Genomic DNA, 24,815 nt, shown 5'->3' with positions numbered 1-24,815 from the left:
AAATCAGGAAGCATACAATTAGTTTTATTAATAAAACTAGTCTTATTAAAAAACAATCCAGTCATAATAAAGTAGTACCAAGTAGAGTTATCTTGGTAACACTTTGAAACAACTCCACTTTCATTTGTTGTAGTGTCATTCATAATGAAAAATTACGTTATAAAGGATTATTAAGGCTTAGTAACCACTTAATTAAGTGGTTATTTTCCAGCGATAGGGTGTTACTTAAAGGTGCACTATGTTACATTTTGGTTGGGGGTCCGTCATCTCCTTGTTCCTATGGATATGTCATTGCTCTGCCTGGAATTTTCTTCAGTATGTCATTAATCAACTCTATCTTACATTTACTCAATTACAGGTAGTTTTATAGATCAAAAATCTGACTTGTCTCTCCACAGATCTGATTCACTAATTCACAGATCCACAGATCCGTAACTTGCTCTGGTTTGGTCTCCATGAAGATAGAAAGGTTTAATACCATAATGTGAAACATTCCAGACAATGCAATAACATCAGGGAAGAAAAGCTTTTGACGGGCTCTCCATCAGAAAAGTTACACAATGCACCTTAACAGTCACTTAGCCTGAATTATTGTTAATAATCTATTTGTTCATTATGAATCCATTGTTTCTTTCTTTCATGCTTTATTAGTAGTTTAGTTATTATAAAATGCTATCATGATATTTATTCTGTTTTCAATTTAAAATTGTGTTGTAACTGTTAAAACTGTCAATTAAGTTCATATGGGCACAAGGCCAATGCAGCTTAGTCCATGCAGCAGCCTCTTTACAGTTCTGCAACAGGTGCTCCGCTCTTATTCCCAGTGTTTCATGATCCAAACGACCCACAGATGACAGCAACATTTTCCACAACACTTGGCCCCCTCCTCTCACTGAAATGTCAACTGACGTCAAACACATCAGGTGACCAGGTTGAAGAAAGGTGAACCGTGAGTGTCAAAACATTCACCAATCACAGTGCTCCTGGCCCTGTTGTTTGGCCAGGGTAAAATGGTCATCTCAAAATAGTTGTGTCCATAGTTCTGCTACAGACACAAACAATGCACCCCATCACAGCAGACAGAACCGCCACAGTCAGCAGAATGGCCCACCAATAAACCTGGAAGAAGACATCATAAAGAATTAATTACTTTAGTTTTGTATTCTTCAATTACTAGGGCTGAACAATCAATTAAATGACAAACTGAGTTGGTGTAATTCAAATCACAAATTGTTTAGATAATAGTATGTCCAGCCTTATATATATATATATATATATATATATATATATATATATATATATATATATATATATATATATATATATATATATATATATATATATATATATATATATATATATATATATATAGTGTTTCTCACCTTCCACGGTGGTAGGTCTCTCTCACCCTCATTGAGCTCGGGTCCTCTACCAGAGGCCTGGGAGCTTGAGAGTTCTGCGCAGTATCTTTGCTGTTCCCAGTACTGCACTTTTCTGGACTGAGATGTTCCATTGTTTTTCCCGGTATCTGTTGAAGCCACTCTTCCAGTTTGGGGGTTACAGCCCCGAGTGCTCCGATCACCACAGGCACCACTGATGCCTTTACTTTCCAGGCTCTCTCCAGCTCTTCCTTGAGCCCCTGGTATTTCTCTAGCTTCTCGTGTTCCTTTTTCCTGATATTACCATCGCTTGGTATTGCGATGTCCACCACCACGGCTCTGCTCTGTTTCTTATCCACCACCACTATGTCTGGTTGGTTCGCCATCACCATTCTGTCAGTCTGTACCTGGAAGTCCCACAGGATCTTGGCTCGGTCATTCTCCACAACCTTTGGAGGTGTTTCCCACCTTGATCCTGGGGTCTCCAGCCCGTACTCTGCACAGATGTTTCTGTACACTATGCCCGCAACTTGGTTATGTCGCTCCATGTATGCTTTCCCTGCCAGCATCTTACACCCTGCAGTTATGTGCTGGACTGTCTCAGGAGCCTCTTTGCACAGTCTACACCGTGGGTCTTGTCTGGTGTGGTAGATCTGGGCCTCTATTGCTCGAGTGCCCAGGGCCTGCTCCTGAGCAGCCAGGATCAGTGCCTCTGTGCTGTCCTTCAGACCAGCCCTCTCAAGCCATTGGTAGGATTTCTTGATATCAGCCACTTCAGTTATGCTTCCGGTGGTACGCCCCATGTAGGGGTTTGTCCTGCCATGATGGTCCCTCCAGCACCTCTTCCTCTGGACCCCACTGTCTGAGACATTCTCTGAGCACCTCATCTGCCGGGGCCTTGTCCTTGATGTACTCAAGGAGCTTGGATGTTTCATCCTGGACAGTGGTTCCCACACTCACTAGTCCTCGGCCCCCTTCCTTCCGGCCTGCGTACAGTCTCAGGGTGCTGGATTTGGGATGGAACCCTCCATGCATGGTCAGGAGCTTTCGTGTCTTATATATATATATATATATATATATGTAAACATATTCTGATATCGTGTATTAGTTTATTAGTTCATATTTCAGTCTTCTCTCAAATGTTAATGCTCCTGATGTTGTCTTAACAGAATCCCACTTTTTGAACATGTTCTGCAAATCTAATTGCAATTCAGAATCAAACTACTATTGTCATCCATTGAAAGTAAGTGGAGTGTAATTACGTAATTATATATCGTTGACGCGTTTTCCGTAAAATGAGTTGATAATTCTGAAGGTGCTGTAAGCTCAAAGCACATTCCTGATTCTCCACGCTCTCAGGAGAACGAGCAAAGCTCCTTTTCACAACTTCTACAATTGACCCATCGCACAAGTAGAAATATTTGCTGCTATTGCTTCACCTTTACATACAAGGAAGTGGGTGGGGATAGAAGATTGGTGAAAACAGAAATTTTCAGAGCACTCAATCCTTGCATGCCGGACAGGATTACTCATGCAACTGAATGAAAAGGCAACATAAACAAAGCTTAATGTGAGGAAACACTGTTATGAACGTTTGTAAAAGTTGATTTTATATACACAATATGTCTGGTTTCATGGAAATCACTTTTCTTCCAAATATTTCTCAAATTAATGAATATGCTTGTATTTAGTTTTATCACCTTCATCCACTCTCCTAAATCATCAAAGTCATCCAGGTGCAGAAAGGAGTTTTTGAGTCTGGCAATGGGCCCATCTGCGTCCAGGAGGCGACACACATGGAACTTATCACAATAGCCCTGATTCCCTGAGCACGGAGCCCCGCCTACAAGAGGCAGTGCTTTCCTCTGGAAGTGATGGGACAAGACTGAAGAGGTGGTGCTGGCACATGTCTCTGGCTGACCTGCACACAGATATGTGCAAATACAAGAATTCAGAGCATTAAAAATTAAACAATTTTGAATGACTTATTCTTCCCATTTGTTAAAGCAAGCTATCCGTGAGTTTCTGCGTGATGAAACATTAATACTGTTGCCACAGCAATTAACTAATTATTCTTTTAAATGGCCCAAAGTCCTCAAAATGTCAAATCTATTCACTGCACAGACAAGGATTACAGTACATTTCATTTGATCAGGACACTATAGTAAAGGACAAGAGTATTCCACAATAATAACAACAACACACGTTTCTGTGTGTTGCTCAACAAAGCCCAGGCCATATGGTATCTGTTTGTTGTCGTTTAATGGAAAATTCTGACATGTCAGTGGGCTCAGTTGTATTACACAGAGATGTAAACACATTCTTTGGTGGGGCACATGTATAAGCTGTTACCAGGCTGCTGGCAGCACATGTGGCATTTCTCCTTCATAGAGTCTCCAGGACAGTCGCACTGCTGTAGCTGGTGTCGAACACAAACAGACTCCGCACACACCTGGAAAGGAAAACTTTGTTATAAATAGGTCTGTTTTATATTAATATAGAAAAAGGATTGTGTGTAGTTTAAAACTAAATAAAAAAAAATGAATAATCAATCTTAATATAAATCAGCAAAAATTAGTACAGCACATCTCTCATAACTTATGGACTAGAGATGCGCGGATGGGCTATTTTTTCATCCGCAACCGCGACACAAAACTCATCATCCACCCGCTTTTGCACCGAAGGTTTTCAAAACCGCACCCGCCCGCCATCCGCCGATTGATTTTAGATTTTGGAACAATCATACAGCAAACAAACTAAGGAGCCTCGATAAAAATGCAAACTCTATAGCTCATTCATTCCAAAATTCGCTCAGCGTGTATGTTCGCATTCTTAATTGTCCCTAACAACCCCAAACTTACCTGGTTTTCTTGCGCAGCTAATTAATTGACAACGTTTTCCGACTAGGCTATTTTTGAACCTTCTTGCCTTCGTGTTGGATGTTGTTACATTCTTAACATTCTGCCATTGCCCGATGTTATTTCAAAGTCATAGCCTCACTCCATCTGTCTTTCTTTAAGTTTTAAAAACCCCGAGTGGCAGTCTACACTATAATGTCTGCGTGTTTTAAAATATAACTGATATCGAAACAAAACAGACAGATCATCTCATCCAGATGAACCTTTATTGAAATCAGGCAATGCCTTCTTTATATTCTAATTGAAATAGACAAGAAAAAATATGCATAACTAAATAAATATGGCCCTATAGCCACTTATGTGTTGGCAAACAGCTGAAATAAATTAGAAATAATAAAATAAACTGCATATAATATGTGCCTCGTAAACCTTAGACATCAATAACCTGACACAACCTGAACCTTCAGAACATAAAAACGAGGTCAAATGGGCTAATTAAGGATATGACGTACACTTCATACTACAAGCATAGACAATGAGACTCGTCTTTTCAGATGTAGGTAACAATACTAACAATAACTTTTTTTTTTTTTAGTAGTTAAACCGTCACCCGCCCGAATTTAATTAAAATATAATTTTTCGTCACGTCATCCGCCCGACCCGCGGATTAATCGCGGATACCGCGGTTGTAACCGCAATCCGCGCATCTCTATTATGGACCTAATGTGTTTTGCTAACTAATGTTTCCTGTTGTCCCATTTGATTCTTGGAAAGATAAATGCCTTCACACCAATTCAAAAAATAAAGTGTGTAGAAATTCTGTGAAATGTGCTCAAAAGTTTGTCATTAAAGGTTTGCACACACTACCCCTCAGGAGGCCGATATGTTTAGAGCTGAAACAGTTGGAATCTATTCCCACTGAGGTATCCTCAACAGTAACATTACAGTGAAGACAATTTGGTAAAGATGAATTTTTGATGAGAATTCTTGAAAAGTGCACATGGTGTTGTATAAAACATGTATTTGATCAAACGTTAGCCGTTTTGTTTTTACTGCAGCTGTTTTGAAAGAGGATTCTGTACCCAGACAAGGAGATGAACATACTACTGTTGTCAATTTTAGAAACAGCAGTATCTTCAGAAATAAAAGAAAAAGAATAAATTATAAATGCACTTAATAGCTGTGCTAATAATGCCATGTTATTTTTGGCTTTAACTGGATTTGGCAGCTCATGGCTTTGACCCTGCAGTCAGAGGCGTGGTGCTCACCCCGTTGAGGCAGACGCGGGTGCCCTGGCTGCAAATGGTGAGGTTTTCTTTGGGGTGGGGCTCAGGGCAGTGAGCGGACAGTCCTGAACACACACTCTGCATCTGACAGTCCGTCTCCTCATCACAAACATGACCTGACAGTTTAAAGCCACAGTCCGGCCTGCAGCACAAGCCTTGGCTGGGACTATGCGAGAAGTCATGAGGACACAGGAAAACAACGATTATTGGCACATTCTGATTGTTGCTGAGAAGTAATTAAGAACCACATAAAACATAATTTTTAAATCTGACACCACAATGTAAATAATCATCATAACAAGTCTAAACATCTCTTAATAAATACCTGCAGAATTTATCAGGCTTCAGGCGACACTGGCGTCCAAGGCGCTCCTTTGCGCTGTAGCAGCAGGGGTCTGTGTCATTGTGTCCTACGTCACACTCCTCACCCTCCTCCACCAGCAGATTCCCACAGATGGGCTGATCACTGACTGGCCAAAAGGGATGGACATGTTATCAACTACAAGGTTTTATATTAGTTAAAATATCAAACAACAGACAGAGGCTCTCACCTACAAAGCAGTCATCTTTCTTCAGATGCAAAACTTTACTGATGTGTTTGATGGTGCAAGGCGAGAACTTATCATTGTTCTCTCTGACCTCATCAGAGGCATGAGGGAACATCAGGAATCGACCTTTCCCTCCAGATGAACCCAGGTTTCCACAGTTAGGCCCCTCATCATGCTAGCGGATAAATCAAGTAAACATCGTTTTAAAAATAACAGTTGGTATTGTCAGTGTTGTTAACAGTACAATATCATCAACAGCACAATGACATTTGATGCATTGAGTCTGCCTGCGTCATAGGTTCAGTTAATATGGTACACATGAAGGACAGAACTGTGCAACCAAAATAAACAAGAGGGTGGGAACAGCTGTGGTGTGGAGCAGAGCACTATGGACCATTATATAAATTAGAGAATATGTTTGTGGTGTTTTTTTTTTTAAATTCCTGACCATCTATGGGTTTCAAAATTATTAACTGTTATATCTTTTAAATGTCAATAAGTCCATAAAAGGTCATATTATAGGATGTTGAACCCCGGAATAAGAGGTGGGAAAATAAACAGTGAATGACACCTATTCGATAGATTACATAATAAGTACAGACAGGGACTTCCTTTAAAACAGACCAATCAATAAAGGGCAAGGTCTACAGTGGGAACTGAACTGAATCAATCAGTGATGTTAAAAGTCCTCTGATGTGATGTCAAAATGCAAATACAAAATCAGAACTTTTCAGAGAATCCTTGATTAATCAATTTAGCGACATATGCACATTTTTTCACATATTAATTACAAGTAAAGTAAATATGTGGCCTACATTACAAAAGTGCCACTGACCGGTGCTCCCAAACTGTGTCCGAGTTCATGGGCAAGGGTGAGTTGCACCTGTGGCAACGGCAGGTACTGCCCATAGTTCTGGATTGTGACCAGACCTGTGTTCAGAGTCGAGTACTGGCCATTTCTCAGCTGCATGTAGCCCGAGCAGATCCCTCCCCAGTTACCTGCACACAGAGGAAATACAATGATATGAACTTCCACAGGATTTGACACAAAACATGATGAGCTGTAAGCCTGTGACTTTTTGGGGGGAAAACATTTGACTGCACTATCAACATTCAGTTACAAAAATGCAGATCTTGTCACTGCATTATCTCATTACATAACTGACCTCTGGCTTAAGCTACTGTAAATACCTGCACAGTGTTTACCCCTGAGCCCTTATCGCCCCCTGAGTCCCAGGCAGGGAGGTGCAGATAGAGCCCCTCTCTCACAGCACAGAGGTGAGCCAGTGGTCTTCTTCTCCCTTGTCAGGTTTTATGTAATGACCCCATAGCACATCCATAATGACAAACAGCTGAACTGGTTCACATTAAGTCTGCCTCAAGTCTGCCCCCAATGACAGGAGCGGTTTCACATCTCAGGACTTTCACCTTTCTCGGGACAGACATATTTGTATGTTTATTTATTTATTTAGGGACAATGCACATTAATGAACATCTGTATTAAGCAAATGTAACTTGTTTAAATAAGCTCAAAAACATTAATGACATTACATTGCATGAAAAATTATTATCAATTTATCTATTACAAATGACCAGTACAGATTTTTATATATAAAAGCAAATGCTATATTTACCATAACATATTATATCTTTGTACCCCAGAAGACCAGACTAAAATCAATCAACCACTGCATTTTCCAGTTCACAGTTGTCCCATTTAGAACTGATGGAAGTCTCAGCACTTCCCATAGCGTCACGTGAAATTTACATAACACGTCTTATACAATGTGGCCTGCAATTTGGGGGTGGTGTATAGGGGGGCTCTGCATGGTTTGCAAGGTGCATGTCTGTCAAGGTATTCAGTCCTGTTTCAGATAACTGGACTTTAGCACTGAGAACTGTGGGAACCAGCTGTGGGTATCTGGAGTACACACACAAGCCTCTGTTTGCGTGAATGCAGTGGGCCCACGGGTGACGTCCTGGAAGTGTGAGAGGCTTCAAACAAAAACAACTCACTCACTATCACTATGAGACCAACTGTCCAATAGAGTAACCAGTAAACGGGGTGGAAAGTAACTATTTACAAAAATTCACTGTAATTGATTAGATGTATTGGGTACCAGTACTTTTTTAAACATGTACCTGCAATTGAGTATAATTCTAGCTCATAATTCTAATAGTTGCATTTTAAATCCTAGAAATTACTGTCATAATTGTCCTAATGCACAGCTGTCTCATTGCTGTCTCTGCTTCTTTCTCTACCCATAACAGAAAAAAGCAAGAGTTTGGTTGCGACCATGCAAGTTTGGATAAATGTAGTGAATTGGATAAACAGACTGCATGCATTCCTATACTCAATGGTGGCTCATGCATATCCTCCTATTTGGGACTCCCCTGCACATGTTCATCAAGTATTCTGGATCAGACGCTTGCAGATTTCTTGCTTTTGACCTAAAATGGCCCCCTGACGCGCTATTCAAGGAGCTGGGTTTCCTAGAAAGAGCTTTACTTTGGAGGCTGTGCGGTGGGTTTTGGCAGAGCAGATTTTAATCCCCTACACCTCCTCCCTATCCTTATGTCGTCTCCACAGAAAAGACCCCAAATCAAAGACTAGCTTGCTTGACAAACACGGCAGAAAGAAACTATTTAGATTAGCAGGTGACCAAAATGACAGATTTGTGAACAAACTCCTACACCTTTAAATATTTTGTGGTGTAATAATTGACATGTGTTGACAACACAGGGACCTGGTTAAGAATCTGATCCAAATTCCCTTTTAGGAACTCTAAACAGAGGAAGTATTTTTTTTAAAGAACAAACATAATAGTAAAAGAGAAGACCCTAGAAAAAGTCACTTTGTGCCAATAACACCTTTAAGAGCAAAAACAAGCCCAGCATGTACACTGACCGCTGGTAACACCAGGCAGACAGGATTCCTGGAAATATAGCAGATCTAAAGCAAATGGAGGTAGGTTTACTGTACTCCCCTTCTCTGAGCAGTTTCAAGTTCAATGACCCCAACTAAATTCATGGCATGACATGCACATCTTTACTACTCATTCCGTTGACTTCAAATGAGTTACATGAGATAGAGAAGATTTCTATTGGGCAAATAAACATATTATTCAGTCCTTTAGTGGGTCAAACACGGGTTCCAAGATTTGTTTTGAATATGTTGTTGGCCTCTGGTTTTATTTGATGAGGAAAGAAGAGATGGGGGAGACACATTTGATCATTTAACAAGATGAAGATCCAGACCACTGTATTATAATAGAGAAATTAGGTCTCACCTGATCCTTGCTTACACAGAACTGAACTTAATTTCATCAAAACTGTCAAATATAAATTGTAACAGATCATATTACGGTAACTGAACCCAGGACATTACTGTCAATATATTTATTCATAATACTATTGTTAAGTTTTATTGATTGAACAATGAATACTAAGGGGTCCTTAAGAAATCCCATTCTCCAAAATGTTTGTGAAGCCCAGGATTAGCTGCACATGCAAACTGTCTTCAAATGTTGACAGTGGCATCCAGAACTTTATTTTCACCTGACACAAACAGGAACTTGGTTATTGAGAGCAAAAATCCATCTGTTGCCATTAGTCTCAGGGGAGCAGGAATTTCTCTGGCATGAAAACTGAAGTGGCACAACCCCCACTCTGACGTGTAGGCTGGGATGGACGCCTTGAAGAGGTCAGAGCCATGATAGATGGGGGTTGTGCGTGAGCATGAGGGTATCTCCAATGCTGCTGCAAGGTCTCACAGGTCTCTGAGTTTATGTTGCCACGGTGAAAGACCTCTTATATTGCCTAAGACTGACAATAAACCTCAAGTGGCTTATTATAGTGTCTGTCCTGTGTCAAACATTATCCCAGTTCAAGTTTGAACTGATTGTAGTTGGTCTTGTGACTATTTAAAAGTCGTACCAATGTCACCCACAATTCAACAGGCTTGTGTTGCTCACGTGAAATATGTGCAGGGCGGTCACCAAACACCGCTAAGACACCTAGGTTCTTGTTTATATTTATGTGGGAGTCAAAGGTTCATTAAGGCCTAATCACATGTCATTTGAGGTGGTCTGCTTTCACACCCCTCAGTTCAGCCTATCAAATGCTCTGAATATGTCACATGATCAAGTAGAGCAGCTTATAATTGTAATATCTACTTAATTTTACATCAAAACCCAGATTTTGATATCGCTCAATGAGTTACACTAAACAAGCATGCATGAACAGTAAAGGTACTGTGTTACATTTCATACATTTTACACATTACATTTTTTTGATTCATTTATAATATTTTTTATTATTATTATTTCATACACTATATATCTTTGTACCTTATTTCGTTATCAGTGTATTTTAAGTGTATTTTGAGCTCAGTGGGAGAAACACCACTTCACAGTTGAACCACTGAGGAATTTTAATTGAGGATTGCACTCACGTTTTGTTTTTGTCTTCACAGGCCAAACACTGCTTGTATAACACAGCTCAAACAGGGGCTCTTCCACGGCTCTTCTTTTTGGGTGGAATTTGGTTTAGAAAAAGTTATACAAATGATATTTTAACATATTGTTTGTAGTTTATTTTAAAACTACTGAACAGTTGTAGGTGTGCAGTGAAAAGTTTTCTTGCCAGTGCCAGTTGATGTGTATTTTGTTTTTAGACAATTGTACTTTTATATGGCATTTTCACAATTCAGATCCTCACATGCTTTTGCAGCTGCAGTAGTGCTGTTTTACTGGTCTCATAGTTTTCTGATGTGGCTTTTGACAAAAATTCACAACAAACAGTAGAGGGAGGTGAGCTCAGACAGATTTAAAGCTACACACAGACATGAGACATGATCTATCAACAAATCTGTATTTGTATTGTTATTATAGCCGGTCAGATATCATTATTTGTTATGTATTTTATGGATGAATTACAATAAACTACAAACAATGATTTTAAATTATTTTTACAATGATTTAGCCAAATAAAGTATTATCATGTATTATTCTATTGGCTGTCTTTATTTGTTGGATAAAATGTCTCTAACTTAAGATCTATTCATGTGAATGTGGTGATATATTTCTATACAATTACACTAAACCTTTTGCCAAATGAGTGTGTTATCACATAACACAACACACGGTGAAGGTGATTCAGTGGTTAGAACACTGGCCCATAAAATCTTGGTGTTTGGATCGTAGCTCTGACTAGTGCAGTCTGCTGCCCAAAACATGCACAGTAGTTTAAAACCTCCAGCTACGTACTCCCGAAACTAACCTGTCGAGATCTGAGACCTGACAGTTAGCTCCAATGGGAATGAAGAAGAAGTCAAATGTACAGGCCCTATTTCCCAACAGGGACAAATTAATCTTGTACATTCACCTTGCCCAAGTTTGAATGTGTTGTGTGAGTGAACCATGATGGTCAGCCAAGCTTCTGTACTACCCCAGGGCAGTTGTGGTTACAGTAGTTTACCACCATTAAGAAAGTAAATGAATAAAGAACTACAGTAATGATCTGAAGCTTGTCAAAAAAGGCCCAATAAGGAGCCTATGAGAGAACCATCAGGGCTGTTACCGTAGTCATAGGCCAATACATGCAACGTGACAGATATTTATGTGTAGTTTTGTCCTCACCGTTCTTGCCCTCCCAGGCCAGCCCAAGCACTCCGCTGTAGTCACGGTTGGTGAGCAGGTAGGACAGGCAGTAGTTGCCCCAGTTATTTTCAGAGTAGACGCTAAGCAGCTTCTCTGGGCCGATGTAGAGCCGCTGTAGTGGGTTCTTCTTATCCTCTTCAGTCATCACCTTCATCAAACAGAGTTAAGTTTGAGTGCACTAGTCAATTATCCATTAGTTATATGATGTTTGAGTTATGTCAGTTATTATGTAGTTTTAGTCTTACATGAAGAGACTTGACTTTGAAGTTAATCAGCTTAATCCCATTAAAGTCGGCCTTGTCATAGATGTCATTCACTGCTCGGATGTAGGAGCCAACCTGAAACAAAAAATACCTTAATGTGTTTGTATTGTTGCTTTCAACCTCATCTGATTCTGGAGTCCATGGAGCTGTTATTGGTGTACTTGCAATATTCCACAGTATGACATTAAACTTACTTATCTACCATTTTTCTTATGGGCTGTAAATATAGACTGTATATATACAGAGACATAATCTGCTGGCTGATGCATTCCAAATAGGAAGTGAGCCTGGGTGCACTTCCGGCTTTTTTCGACAGCAACAATTTACTTTTCATTGAAAAATGATCTTTACTTTCTGTAAACTGCTACACTGAGGCTCGACAGTTTAGTCTTAAAATGTTTGCATTAACCAGCTGTACATGATTCTGATGTTTTTCTTTTAATTTTTTGTCCTTAAATTAATTCCAATTCCTAATATGGAACTTGGCTCCAAATTTGTTCCTATAACTGCTACATTTGCCTGGAGTCACTCTCCCTTAGTTTACTCCTTTCTACAGACTATGGGTATAAAACATGCATGCATAGTATGAAAGTGGTGTGAGCATGAGTGATGGTGGTGGTCGGAGGGGCTGATGGAGCAGATTGGCAGCCTCGCTTCCATCAGTCTGCCCCAGGGCAGCAGTGGCTTACCACCACTGAGTGTGGAGTGACTGAATAATGAACTGTAAAGCGCTTTGGGTATCTTGAAAGGTGCTATATAAGTGCAATCAATCAATCATTCTGACTGTGAGTGGGCCCTGAAATTTTCTTGCAAAAATTTTTTATTACATACAGTTTTGCTTGAAAATTGTCTGAAAATAAATGTATTCAATTCAATCTCAAATTATTGAATTGAATCACTGAATTCCACCATCCTTATAAGTGGCTCTATGGGTGAAGCAAGACCCATTTCAGAGCGCCACGTGTGAGACCAGTCACGCGTACAGGTCGGAGATACAGGCTACCATACATCCCATGGAGAGTTTCTATACTGTAAATATTGACACCTTGGACAAAGCAGGAGCAAAAATCAGGTCAGCCATGATTGACAGCACTATCTGTCTATTTACATTGAAAGATCACATCACGGCATCACTTACACTGTATTTTCTCACACTCTGCTACAAAGACCTGGCACCGGACCAGGGACAACAAGTGTGAGGGTGGAAACAATCTAACCCGGGGCAAAAGGGTGATAGCAGAACCGATAGCATCAGGACGCTAACTTTGGCTAAAATACATCAACATTTAGTCAGACTGTGCTATGTGCTGTTGTAAATGAAACAAGCACAGATGTGGAATGTTGACCAGGCCAATGAGAAAGAATTGTGTTGGATTTTAATTTCGACAATGTCTGATGATGTAATTATACAGGTGTAGGTGTCGCTGAAGGGATTTCATGAGAAGATGTTGTACTTTTGACTCCACTTCTCCCAAATGTCAAATAAGTGAAATGCTCTCACACCACAACGTCATCTGGTCTAAAAGCTGAAGTCAAAAGTATATTTAAAACGTTATTAGTAATTTATAATAGGGCTGCAGAATGAACTCTTCCTCACTGTTCCTAAAGCTGGAATACATATATTCTGTCTGATTTCAATCAAGTAAGTGAAATGCTCTCACACCACAATATAGTTCTTTATACAGTAAAGTATAATAAGAGAAAATAAAATTGGAAATCAGGATGGATCAATATGAGGAAAAAAGTAATAATATTTTGTCATAGTGTCCTATTTTGAGGTCATTTATAAGGTTTGCATGAACGAGAAAAACATAAGAATTCACACCACGTGCTCTAAGGATGTGCAGATAGTCCAGTGGACAGGAGACCCCACACACTGCAGTCTCTTTTCACTTTCTCAAGTTCATCCCAGGTCATTACATTTGAAAGCAAAGAGCTGCATATTTTTCTCCTGAAGCGAATGAATGAAGAATTACATTTTTTTTTACATGATTAGTGGAATAATAATAGGTTTGTTACCAAGAGAGGCTTGATATAAGAATGAAAGCAAAAAGTGTAATTTGCTTCAGCTTTTTATTTGGTTTGGTTATGAAGGGCAGATACTTTAAAGGTGCACTATCTAACTTTTTGGTTGGGGGGCCATCACCTGCTTGTTTGTATGTATATGTTATTGCTCTACCTGGAATGTTCCACGGTATGACATTAAACAGATCTACCTTACATTTATTCAATTACAGGTGGGTTTATAACTCAGAAATACCTACAAAAACAGGCATTCTGACTGTGAGAGATGATGCCTCTTCATAGATCTGACCTGTATCTTGGTTTGGTTTGGTCTCCATGAAAATAGAAATTTTTAATACCATACCACGGAACATTCCAGACAAATCTATAACATCTCAACGGAGAAAATCGTTTGACGGGCCCTCCAATAGAAAAGTTACATAATGTACCTTTAAAGATGCTCCCCATGTATTACTTGTTCTACACTATTTGTTACAGTGGAGACTTCTAGGTATGAATTACATGTCATAGTGGTTAATGTGCCCATGGAAACATGCTATTTGGGTAATTTGACGTCATATAAAAGCCACAGGGTTCATACTGTATGGATGTGATCTGAATAGGAAAGCCAATTAATCAGTCAATATCCTGTAGAAGCCTTTGCTTTTGTTTTCATCATAGACTGACAAATCAATTTGATAGCAGCATTCGCCCCTACTCATAGCCTCAAAGACTTGAACACAGTTCAAGGTTTGTAAACAAAGCATCCAACGCTCGTGGGACAACCAGGGAAGTCCTGTGGAGGTTTTATTTCCATCACTGTGGCCCAAACACCAGGAAGTCGCAGTGAGGCTTAATTCAATTTACACCAAGGAGGCTGTCACATGTTGCTCCTGAACTGAGTCAACTACGATTGTGTTAAAAGCCTAAAATGGCATACATAATGTGTATAATGGACGTAAGTGTCAGATAGAGGTGATGCAAGCTTTTCAGCCATCATTTAGCCTCAGAATAAGAGACATTGCTCACTGTGTTCATATTGACTGATGTCAGAGCCTGTATGGTGGCTCTTCTGGGGCATTTTGCATTTTCATTTTTTTGCATGTACTTTTTTTTAACAAATAATAGTGCACTATGTAACTTTTCTAGTGTTTGTCTCTATGGAGTTCTTATATCATCTGGAATAGTTCACAAATGATATTAAACTTACTGCCATACCCGGCAAGATGTCAGGCAAAGAAGATTCTGATGGATCTTCCATCAGAATAGTTACATAGTACACCTTTAAATGCATCGTAGAACTATGTAGAACTTATGATTGTAGCGTTGTCAGTAGACAGTACCTGTGCTACTACAGCCTCCACAGACTTGAATCTGCTGAAGTACAGGTGATCTGCATGGAAGTGGAGCAGGCAGCTGGTTTTTGCTTCATCCACTGTCCTCCTGGAGCGGCTCATTGCTGCCTCCTGTGGACAAAACACTAATGACATGTACTGGGTAATGGAGTATCTCTCAATGAGTTACTAATACTTCAGTCATGTGAAAGGCAAATTAAAACATGAGCTCAATGGACTTTAATAACACATTATACAGGGATCTGTGTGGATTGTTACTGTCCGGAAACATCTGTTTAAAGTGTTTAGATGAGTGAGGGTGGAAATGTTGTGTACATGTTAAAAATGGATCCTTATCTAGACCACTAATGTTGACAGTGGCAGTTGGGAACACCACCTATTTGAGCAAAGGTAAACCAATAATTACAAGACTCCCACAGGGCCAATCTGTTAAATCTTTTGGCAAATGTTGTGGGAAATGCCTTTTATTGTTCTCCAGGAGGAGTATTTTTATACTACGTGATCACATGATAATAAGTAGAGACACAATAAACACACAGAACAATATATAAACCTGTAAAACTACTACTACCATTACACAGCCACCTACTTCAGCCGATGAAGGTCCAAGGCCAAGAAGCTTCATGTGTTCTGCAGCACAAAAACTTACATTTTCACTTCTTTTGGATGGTAGTACTATAAAAAACAAACAAACAAACAAACAAAAGATATCATAAATGTCATTATGTGGCTTATGAGAGTGTGTCAGTACAGAATGTGAAGTGTCATTTGGGCTAAAGTCTGTCATTGATCCTAAAGGAAATCAAACATTCAAACTTGGCTTTAATCAGTCTATTTATTGTACAATTATACAGGGATTGTGCAAATAGTTGCTTAATGCTTTGATCTTCATCTGCCATTTAACCTTGTAAGCAATTCAATTTATAACCTATTTCACAATAATGTGATGCATTCAAAGTTTAAGTTGGACAAAGGCCCTGAAAGTGTGAGTCCACTTTTAGAAAATAGTTTTTGCTGAATCATCCTGGAACACTAGGCCATGGTTTTTCATCCTTTTAAATGTTTTTATTAGGGTTAGAAATCAAACTCAATGTAATTTTTAGAAATGAGACAGACAAAGCATACAGTTTGTAAAATACAATTGGCACAGAATGGAAAACTAACAGCTAACCTTTGTGTATTCAAAGTTTGTGTACAGAGAGGGTGCTGACATAGATAACATAAATGTCCAAAAGTTTTGAGTAAAAAAACATGTGTTTTTAAGCTTGGCAGTGTGCGTTATCTGAACTACGTCAAAGAGGCAGGTCACTGAACATCAAGGACACCATAGAAAATATAGTACAGACTGAAAATGTGCTAAGTTTGATGCACTCCAGCTTTTGACACAAGATAAAAATCCATTGAAAAGGGAACTGATTATCTCAAGGGAGTAACCATAATGAATGAAAACAATACTTGAATGAATGAATGAATAAATAGTGAATTGGCAACAATACAGTAGTTGCTAGTAGGGCTGGGCAAAATGGTAATACACACTGAATTGTGATCTGATTCGTGTGACCATCAGCTATTTTAGTGACAGCATTGTGATTCAGTGCTCCTCTGTTTATTGCATCTCTTCAACCTTCCTATGGAGCTAAACAGTGACCGCTCACCCTCAAGAACTAAATTTCTCATAAATTTTTCTCATATACTTTCTGAAAAAATGTATAAGTTGAACGTTTGCTCAAAGGTACTTTTTGGACTGAAAACAACTCTTAATAGTTTTTCAAACAGTCTATGTGGTCACTGTTGAGTTCCATAGGGCAGCATCTTTAAGGCTCGACACTAAACTCACAGAAGAAGCAGATTACTTTATATGGATCTTAAAGTCAATAGAGTAGACTACATGAATCATGATTAAAACAAAATTTTGATCTGGCCCTAAGAAACATTTTATTTTATTTTAATTTTTTTGGCATAGCACTCACCTCTCTTTGCTCACACACTCAGACTTTCTACATTTAACAGTCTTGCATACAGTCCTGAATGTCTTTGTTGCACAAATTGTACAAATAATGAAGAAACTGTGACACAGGCATTGCTCTGGTGTCCACTGCCCTCTTGGTGCAACTGAAAGCCAAAAAGGGCTTACTAAGTTTGTTTACAGTCACATGGTAGTTAATTAATGCTGAAGATCTGTATAATTTTAAAATGCATTGGTGTTATTGTTGTGGACACAATAGCTTGGCATTCCATTGGTTACAGGAAGTCACATGATGTTAATCCCTCTCACATGTTACTGAAGTGGCAGAATGAGGGTTTGCCAGTTAACTAGTGACCCATATAACCCCTGGAGGTACTTGTAGGTGTTAGGGAATGTAGCTTTCCTCCTGTATCGGACACAGACCAAAATGAGTGACAGACAACAAATGACTGGATCACACCACACTTCTGCAAACCCGTCAACCAATCAGAAACATGCTGTCCTTTCTGTACATGGCATGAGAGGGGGCAGGAAATATAATCCCAACTGCCTGGCCACAAACTACCACCAGAATTATTTCCAGACATTTTCTGACTTGTTCAAATTGTGTCACACTTAATCTGGCAAGAGACATTTGAGGTGAGTGTGACTACATTTGTAACTAAGGTTTTCTTCTCCAAACACAAGATTAATCTACAGCAAAAAGCTTTCCCAAAAGTAACATTCTCAGATTCCCCTCATTTTCCACATTCCCAGCAGCACATTAAACCTGCCTCAAAAGTCTCAGTGCATTTTATTGTAATAAATGTCATGAAAATATTAAATGTTTTAACAGAGCCTCATATAATATTTACCAGTATAATGAACATTTGTGTTTGCAGAAAAGTAATTAAATATAATTGCACTTAGTCTTAGAGGAATAGGAAGTGTAAAAATATAAATAATAGAATAAATGCACAGTGTGATAAAATATTTAGGCTATATTAAATCTATAAAAAGGCACAATTTGTGCAATAGTGTGCAAAGAAAATCCTGTTTACTTTTGCTTTCTAAAATTCCACACTTCAGATAACATTGAATAAAGTAGCTTTTCAGGCACTTCTTTCTTAAGAGGACTGAGGAGAGAAATATACTTTAAGAACCAGAAATGTTCATCCAGCCCCATGCTGTAAAATCGGTATGATTAAAATTCCTTAGTGTGTAAGAATGGGTATGACCAACTGTGACTGACAGGTGACACCACTGGATGACAACAGTGCTTATTAAAATATTGTTGTATTTAATTGAATTAAATTGAATTGAACTGAATTTATTTTAGTCTTAGCCATACTTCCTTAGAGTACAGAGCCAGGCAATTTTTTTTTTTTTTTTGATGAACCCAAAGCATGTATGACTTCATAAAGTAAACAGCACTGTTTGCGAACAAGATGTAATTTCCAAAATAATGATACGACATGGCCTTTTCCACCAAGTGATGCAACACGGCTTCTCTTTGTGGAGCCAGACATTAAACCACAGGGGAAGGACTGTCCTTAAATGCCCCCAGGATACTCAGTATCCGGGAGCAATGTTTCTTAAGTCACATCCTTCGTCTCCTGGGAGAAAGAAAATTTGTACTCCTTTGTTGTCTTAAAACAACAACAGTATGAAATAGAAATTACCTAAGGAGCCATGCATCAGACTATATCCCTTTTCCTACAGCATCAATTGTGTTGTAGTGATGCCGAATGCCAAGATTTAAGAACAGGATGCAGCCATTTCGTAAGCCTGTTTATTGTAGTGTAACGTGGAAATACACAGGAAAAATGGCGGGAAACATGGGGAGTACAGCAGTCTCAGTTGAAAACAAACAAAGCGTCTGTTGATCTACAGTACTTTCCTTGTGACCGAGTTTCGTGGAAAACATTTGAGTCCAAGCCTTAAGACACAGGGCCAGGAACATACAACACACACAAGATTTACCAACAGCTGCAAATAAATACAACTAATCCGTCTTCATGAAAACAAACCAGCTCTAAAATAATTTAAAGTCCAACTGTGAAACTAAATGAATCCATCACCTTACCACGTTTTTCTCTTAAGTCTTTTGTTAGTTTGTCCTTATTTTACCTCAGCCCTTTGCAGCTAAAGCCACCTCACTGAGCCTCTTTTATTTTTGGCTGGTGCCCAACATACCCATTGAAATAATCTAACACTTAACAAGACTGCGCTGGATTCATTGAGCTGTAGTGGCCTCAATTACAGGTTAAAGAAAGCATCAAGGGCTTGGTTTAAGTCATGTGTGATGAATGTACAATATTTCAGTGTCTCTGTCTGAGGGAGGGTGAGTTGCCATTTAGCAGGGGAGATCTCCAGTAGTAAAGAATGGGCCAGAAAATGCAGCTGGAGTTATAGGACATTTCTAAATAATTATTTTCTGATCTACGTATGTTACAACGTTGTTTCTTCTCCAAAAGCATACCTAGAGTTGTGTTTCATTCACACATGTTTAACACACAAATCCTGCATATTTAGGCTGAGTTTGTGATGTCATGTGGTAATGCAGGAAGGGCTCCACTGTGTTTTTAAACTCCATACAGCTTCATTAGAATCATTTGGATCATTTCAGGCCTGGAATTGCCTCTACGTCTATCTCTACTGAACAAAAGGTAAAAGGTAGCTGTTAACTTGACACTTTCATAACATCACAAGGTGGAACAGAGCATTTTGAGATGCAAAAACCTAACAATACAGGATTGCTCAAACATGTGAATGAAACAAAACACAACTCTGAGTATGTTTGTGATTAGGTAACAACATTATAACATGGCTTAGTGTCCATTTGAAGTACTACTACTACTAGATCACCACCACTACTACAACTACTGATGCCAGTAAAGGCTTCATGGCATTATGTACATTTTTGTTACCTAGTCTATTAAAGTCACAGTAAGCCACAGTATATAATAGGTCAAATGGGTCTATCTTTATATTAATTGATCAGTTTAAGAAATTCTGAGAATCTGTTGCAGTTGGTCTTACCCAGGTCGTCCTCATGGTATATTACAGAATGGTGGTCTGTTGTGTTATGGTATCTCTCCATTGATTCTACATGATAGGTCCCATTGGACGTGTGTATGGTGCCTTCAAACTGCCCTTCTATCACAGAGCCATGGCAGGATGAATTATCTTCACCTGAAACAAGGGGAGAGGCTATGTTACTGGGTTAAATATATATGCATAAATTCAGTATATCATGTTAACCCCACCTTCTAATGTTCCTGAATATAAGTGGGAAAGATCAGCTAGTGTGGAACCATTCTCGTTTGTCAATATGAAGTTTTGTGAAAAAATTTCAGCATCTCGTCTCAATCGCAGGCGAAATGGTCTGTAATAAACATAAACATTTCACAGATGTGGTCTATTATTTCATGCAGACAATCAAAGACAAGATTGCTGATTGCTGGCCTGTGTTTGTGTCATGTCTGAAGACATAATAAATAGTGTTTTTTCTTCTGGAATGTGAAATTTCACCTTCGGAAGGCAACAAAGTCCAGATGCAGAGCTGTGTCCTGGGGAAGGGTGGACCTCGTGGCTCTCAGGTGCCTCCTGTGAAGATCCTCTCTGTCGTAGGACAAGCCTTCATAGTGTCTGATGTATGGGCTGATGGCTCGCAAGGCTCCTGACAATTGAAAGAAGGCTGCATATTAAATGTCAATATTATATGTTCCAGATACATGTAGCATTTACCAGGGTGACACTAAGCACACATTAGCAAACACTGAAAAAAAAAAAGTTTTAAAATAGTCCGGAATTAAAGAAACACAAGAAAATACAAAAAATTAATTTTGTCGACACATTTTCAGGAGCCTGCGATCAATACGAGTATTCATGGTCCTGTTTGGGAATTTTCATCAAAAACGTGAGCGTGACTAAACTGAAAAACTAATGCTAAAGCTAAAAGCTATTGTGACTGTAATTTACGCATGTGAACAGGGTTGTAGCACCAAATTTGGGCCTTAAGTATAAATCATCTTGGTGGACCCACACTACATGGTACTACACTACATAGAATACCTCGTAGTCCCATGCCCCAGTGTGTGAGACTTCTTTAACAATGCACATCAGCTCGCCTGTTGTAGTTCCAACTAAACCACCTCTTTGTATTAAAATAAAGATCAGATTAAAGTTTTGTGTAAAATCCCTCAGTCATCCAGGAAGAATCCAAAATCATTGAATTTCTCCTTTTGCCATCAGATTAAAGTGTAACTTGAGTAACAGAGCTTCTGACAAAGTAGTGCTTTTAGCTTTTAGCTTCACACTGCCAGAAAATATTGATGACATGAGCTGTAAAGGATCAATAGTTTAGATAGATCTTTATTGCAGGCATTCGGTCCGGCGTAAAAAAACAAACAGACAAACAATATTAAATTTGCCTTTTTCACACCATAATTTTTGTAGTGTCAGATCTACTGTGAAAATCACAATAACTGTAGGGGTGTACAATATACAAAAACATTTTCAGAGCCCAAATTTCAATGTCAATCACAGTGCTATTGTCCAGCCTAACAAAACAACTACTTCTACAACTAAAACTATAAGGTAATGTTATATTTAGTTATGAAGTTATGTTCCACCTCTGATTATTGGCCATTTACTCTGAAGTGAGAACAAATAGCTGACTGAGAGCAATGGCTAACTCTCTAGCTTAGTGTACTGATATTATTACAATATGAGGAAACTTGACATCAGTTTTTAATCTGTGTCTTCACGCATGTCTAACATGTTTACACAGGGTTTATACTGAGTCACTCACTCTGTAATTACCTCTTATTTACAAGAAAGTACCTGAACATGGCAATTACAAACCCTGGCACAAACATGCACTATTATTACACTCACCTTTGTGACCTAATACATGTGAAAGGCCCTATTAAGGTAATCTAAGTTTATTCTTGAATATAATGTAAAACACTTTGTCTATATTGGCCTTGGGTTTTCTATGAATGCGCATATTAGCATACCTTCGTGGACAAGTTCAGACATTTCACTCCTCAAAGAAGGTTAGTTCAACCTACACATCTATACACTACAATAAAAACTACAATGCTTTTTATTCATGATAAAGCAGTCACTAAGCAGTTTTTGAAATTTAAATCTTTCTGAGCTAGTAAATTCTTTTAATACAGTAAATCTTTAGCCCCACTGTAGGGTCCTCTCCACCCTCCCTCTTAAACATGACCTCCACACATTCCCCCAAACTTTATATGCCACTGTACCTGTCATAGATTCATGCCAGTGGAGCAGTAACAGCAGCAGCCAATGGTACTGAACCCTCATGGTCTCCTTCTCATTGGTGGATCTCCACTGCTTTACATTGTCTTCTGCAGTAAGTCCTCTTGTTCATCCCATTTCCTGAACCTCTGTTGTCTCCGGCGGTTCGTACCTGTGGTGTGAACTGGAATGTGCCAAGTTCAAGCTGAGACTCAGCGCGGAGATGTGACTGACACTGACACTGCAGAAGGCAGATTCAGACATGTTACCCAACATTTGCACAATACTTTGGATAATATTGTAATGAAGAGATGATTATGAATTATTACTAGGGGAAATAAGTGGTGCTGGACCGATATAGAATTTAAAGCCAATACCGATATCTGTAATTTGGCTTATTGCTGTTGCTGATAACTGATAACAATACCAAAACTGCGTTTTTAAACTACACTGCAAGGACCCCAAATGTATCTTAAAGGTGAACTATGTATCTTTTCTGCTGGAAGGTCCATCACCTGCTTGTCTCCATAGAGATTGTTATTGATTCATAGAATGTTCCACTGAATGACATTAAACATATAAAAAAAAGTATGCAACACCACCTGGCCAAATTACAGATCAAATATCTGGAGTGGAGAGGTTGCTTAAAGTGAGAATGCATATTTTTAAGGTACTTTACGGAAATAAAAACACCTGTAATTTAATAAATGTTACATAGTTACATTTAATAGCACACTGTGGAATATTCCAGGTAAAGCAGTAACATTTCATTGGAGACAATCAAATGTTACATAGTGCACCTTTAAGTTGTAGTAAATTTCACAAATAACTGTTTGTGAAAACAAAACATATTTATTTGGGACATAACATTATTGGTTGCATGATTTTGTACAATCATATTGAGACAATAAAGTGCATTGACAACAAACTGGGAAACACACATGGCCACATAGAGACTGGGGCTGTGTAGTAGAAATATCTATCCCAAATATTGGCAAAGTTTTCCATACGGAAGAGTATCTGAGGAAAACACTCCAATATCACCAATATCATAACCAATAACTCATAACCAATAACCCATCCCTAGAAATAAGATTCTGTTCAAATAAAAAGCACACAACTGGAACCAGTGAAATCTGGTCAGAAACACTGACAGGTTCTCATATACCTTTCAGGGATAAATGCTCTGTCAGTGAGTAGGTGTAATTATCAGTCACAAAGACTGCAATTATTTAGATTACAGAGTAACCACTATAAACAAAAATTTATTGAAAAACCTCAAACTACATACTGTTAACCCATTAGGTCCATGGAGTTATTGCTACTTTAGCAGTTCAGACTCTTCTTTGCTCCTAAAATATGCAATCTGAATGGACTCCTACATAAATCTCAAATCTAACTGCAGTGCTAAAAATATATATACATTTTCCAAAACTGTGCAGCCCTGCTCTCGATGACAAACTGATTAACCTTTGAACCGTGATTCATTCTTTACTAATTTTAACTCACAAAAGAGAACTATGTCCTGTTCTAATAGTGGTACTGGAGAAAGTAAAAGTTCAAAAATATGAGAAGGGAGTTAAAATATCTTGGACTTCCATAGTGTTCATGGGTTATGACAATTTGCAAGATTTTGAGGAACCATAACATCATTGTGAGTAATAAAAACTAAGGTTTTTCTTCTCAAAATAAATATGCATGAGAAAGCACAAGTGACTCATTGGGAAACAATCATCATAGGCAGAAGAAAGAGAAAAAGACAACAAAATGCATGCATACTATTATATGTATATTGTTTCTTATAAAAAGTGCTTAATTTCTATCATGTTCCCAGTCTTACAAATATCGACTCAAAAAGGCAGACAATATGCTGCAATGTAGTCAAAGGGTTTGGTTTTCATCCGACTTTGAGGTGTCAAAGGTCTCATAGCTTAGGAGAGTTCTACATCTACTCCTATTGACCTAAATGCCCCACTCATAAACATCTAAGGACAGCTTTCTGGCTTGGGACAGTACTATAGAAAAACTTACACCAATATTTCCCAGGCCTGATTTTCTTACCCTCCCCCCTCTATTTAATCATCCACTGACTGCCTCCCCCTAGAATCCTCCTTGTCCACCTCGGATTGGTCAGGATAGGATCACCCGGACCCTAGATTGATGACATCACACAGTTAGTCCCACCCCCAGGAGTAGGATATGCACAACTACATTCCCATATGGTGCTTCCCTTAACTGCAGAG

At 38.8% G+C, this 24,815-nt stretch overlaps 1 protein-coding gene across 1 annotated transcript; it reads right to left on the bottom strand.

The window, feature by feature from the left end:
* Nucleotides 1–3: 3 nt before the first annotated feature.
* On the bottom strand, nt 4–23,944 carry si:ch1073-396h14.1 (disintegrin and metalloproteinase domain-containing protein 10). The gene is made up of 16 exons (XM_020924821.2): nt 23,864–23,944; nt 22,578–22,813; nt 20,833–20,980; nt 20,568–20,686; nt 20,341–20,493; nt 15,943–16,028; nt 15,342–15,464; nt 11,977–12,069; nt 11,711–11,879; nt 6,907–7,070; nt 6,075–6,246; nt 5,849–5,993; nt 5,506–5,689; nt 3,732–3,831; nt 3,080–3,300; nt 4–1,119 (listed from the first exon to the last, which is right to left on the bottom strand). Exons 2-16 carry the CDS (start codon nt 22,636–22,638, stop codon nt 1,015–1,017), a joined length of 2,043 nt encoding a protein of 680 aa, XP_020780480.1. The 5' UTR covers nt 22,639–22,813; nt 23,864–23,944; the 3' UTR covers nt 4–1,014.
* Nucleotides 23,945–24,815: the final 871 nt, after the last annotated feature.

The sequence above is a fragment of the Boleophthalmus pectinirostris genome, unplaced genomic scaffold (assembly GCF_026225935.1).
Source record: "Boleophthalmus pectinirostris isolate CB_2022bp ecotype Guang Dong unplaced genomic scaffold, ASM2622593v1 HiC_scaffold_7, whole genome shotgun sequence".
NCBI lineage: Eukaryota > Metazoa > Chordata > Actinopteri > Gobiiformes > Gobiidae > Boleophthalmus > Boleophthalmus pectinirostris.
This window is presented reverse-complemented; position numbering and strand designations above follow the sequence as displayed.

Bases quoted from the DNA above. Each gene is read 5' to 3' on its own strand.
- si:ch1073-396h14.1 (XM_020924821.2), bottom strand. From the start codon at position 22,638: ATGAGGGTTCAGTACCATTGGCTGCTGCTGTTACTGCTCCACTGGCAT. The intron at 20,687-20,832 runs GTGAAATTTCAC...TGTTTATTACAG, and splicing joins GACTTTGTTGCCTTCCGAAG to ACCATTTCGCCTGCGATTGA. The intron at 3,301-3,731 runs GTAACAGCTTAT...ATCTGTGTGCAG, and splicing joins CATGTGCTGCCAGCAGCCTG to GTCAGCCAGAGACATGTGCC.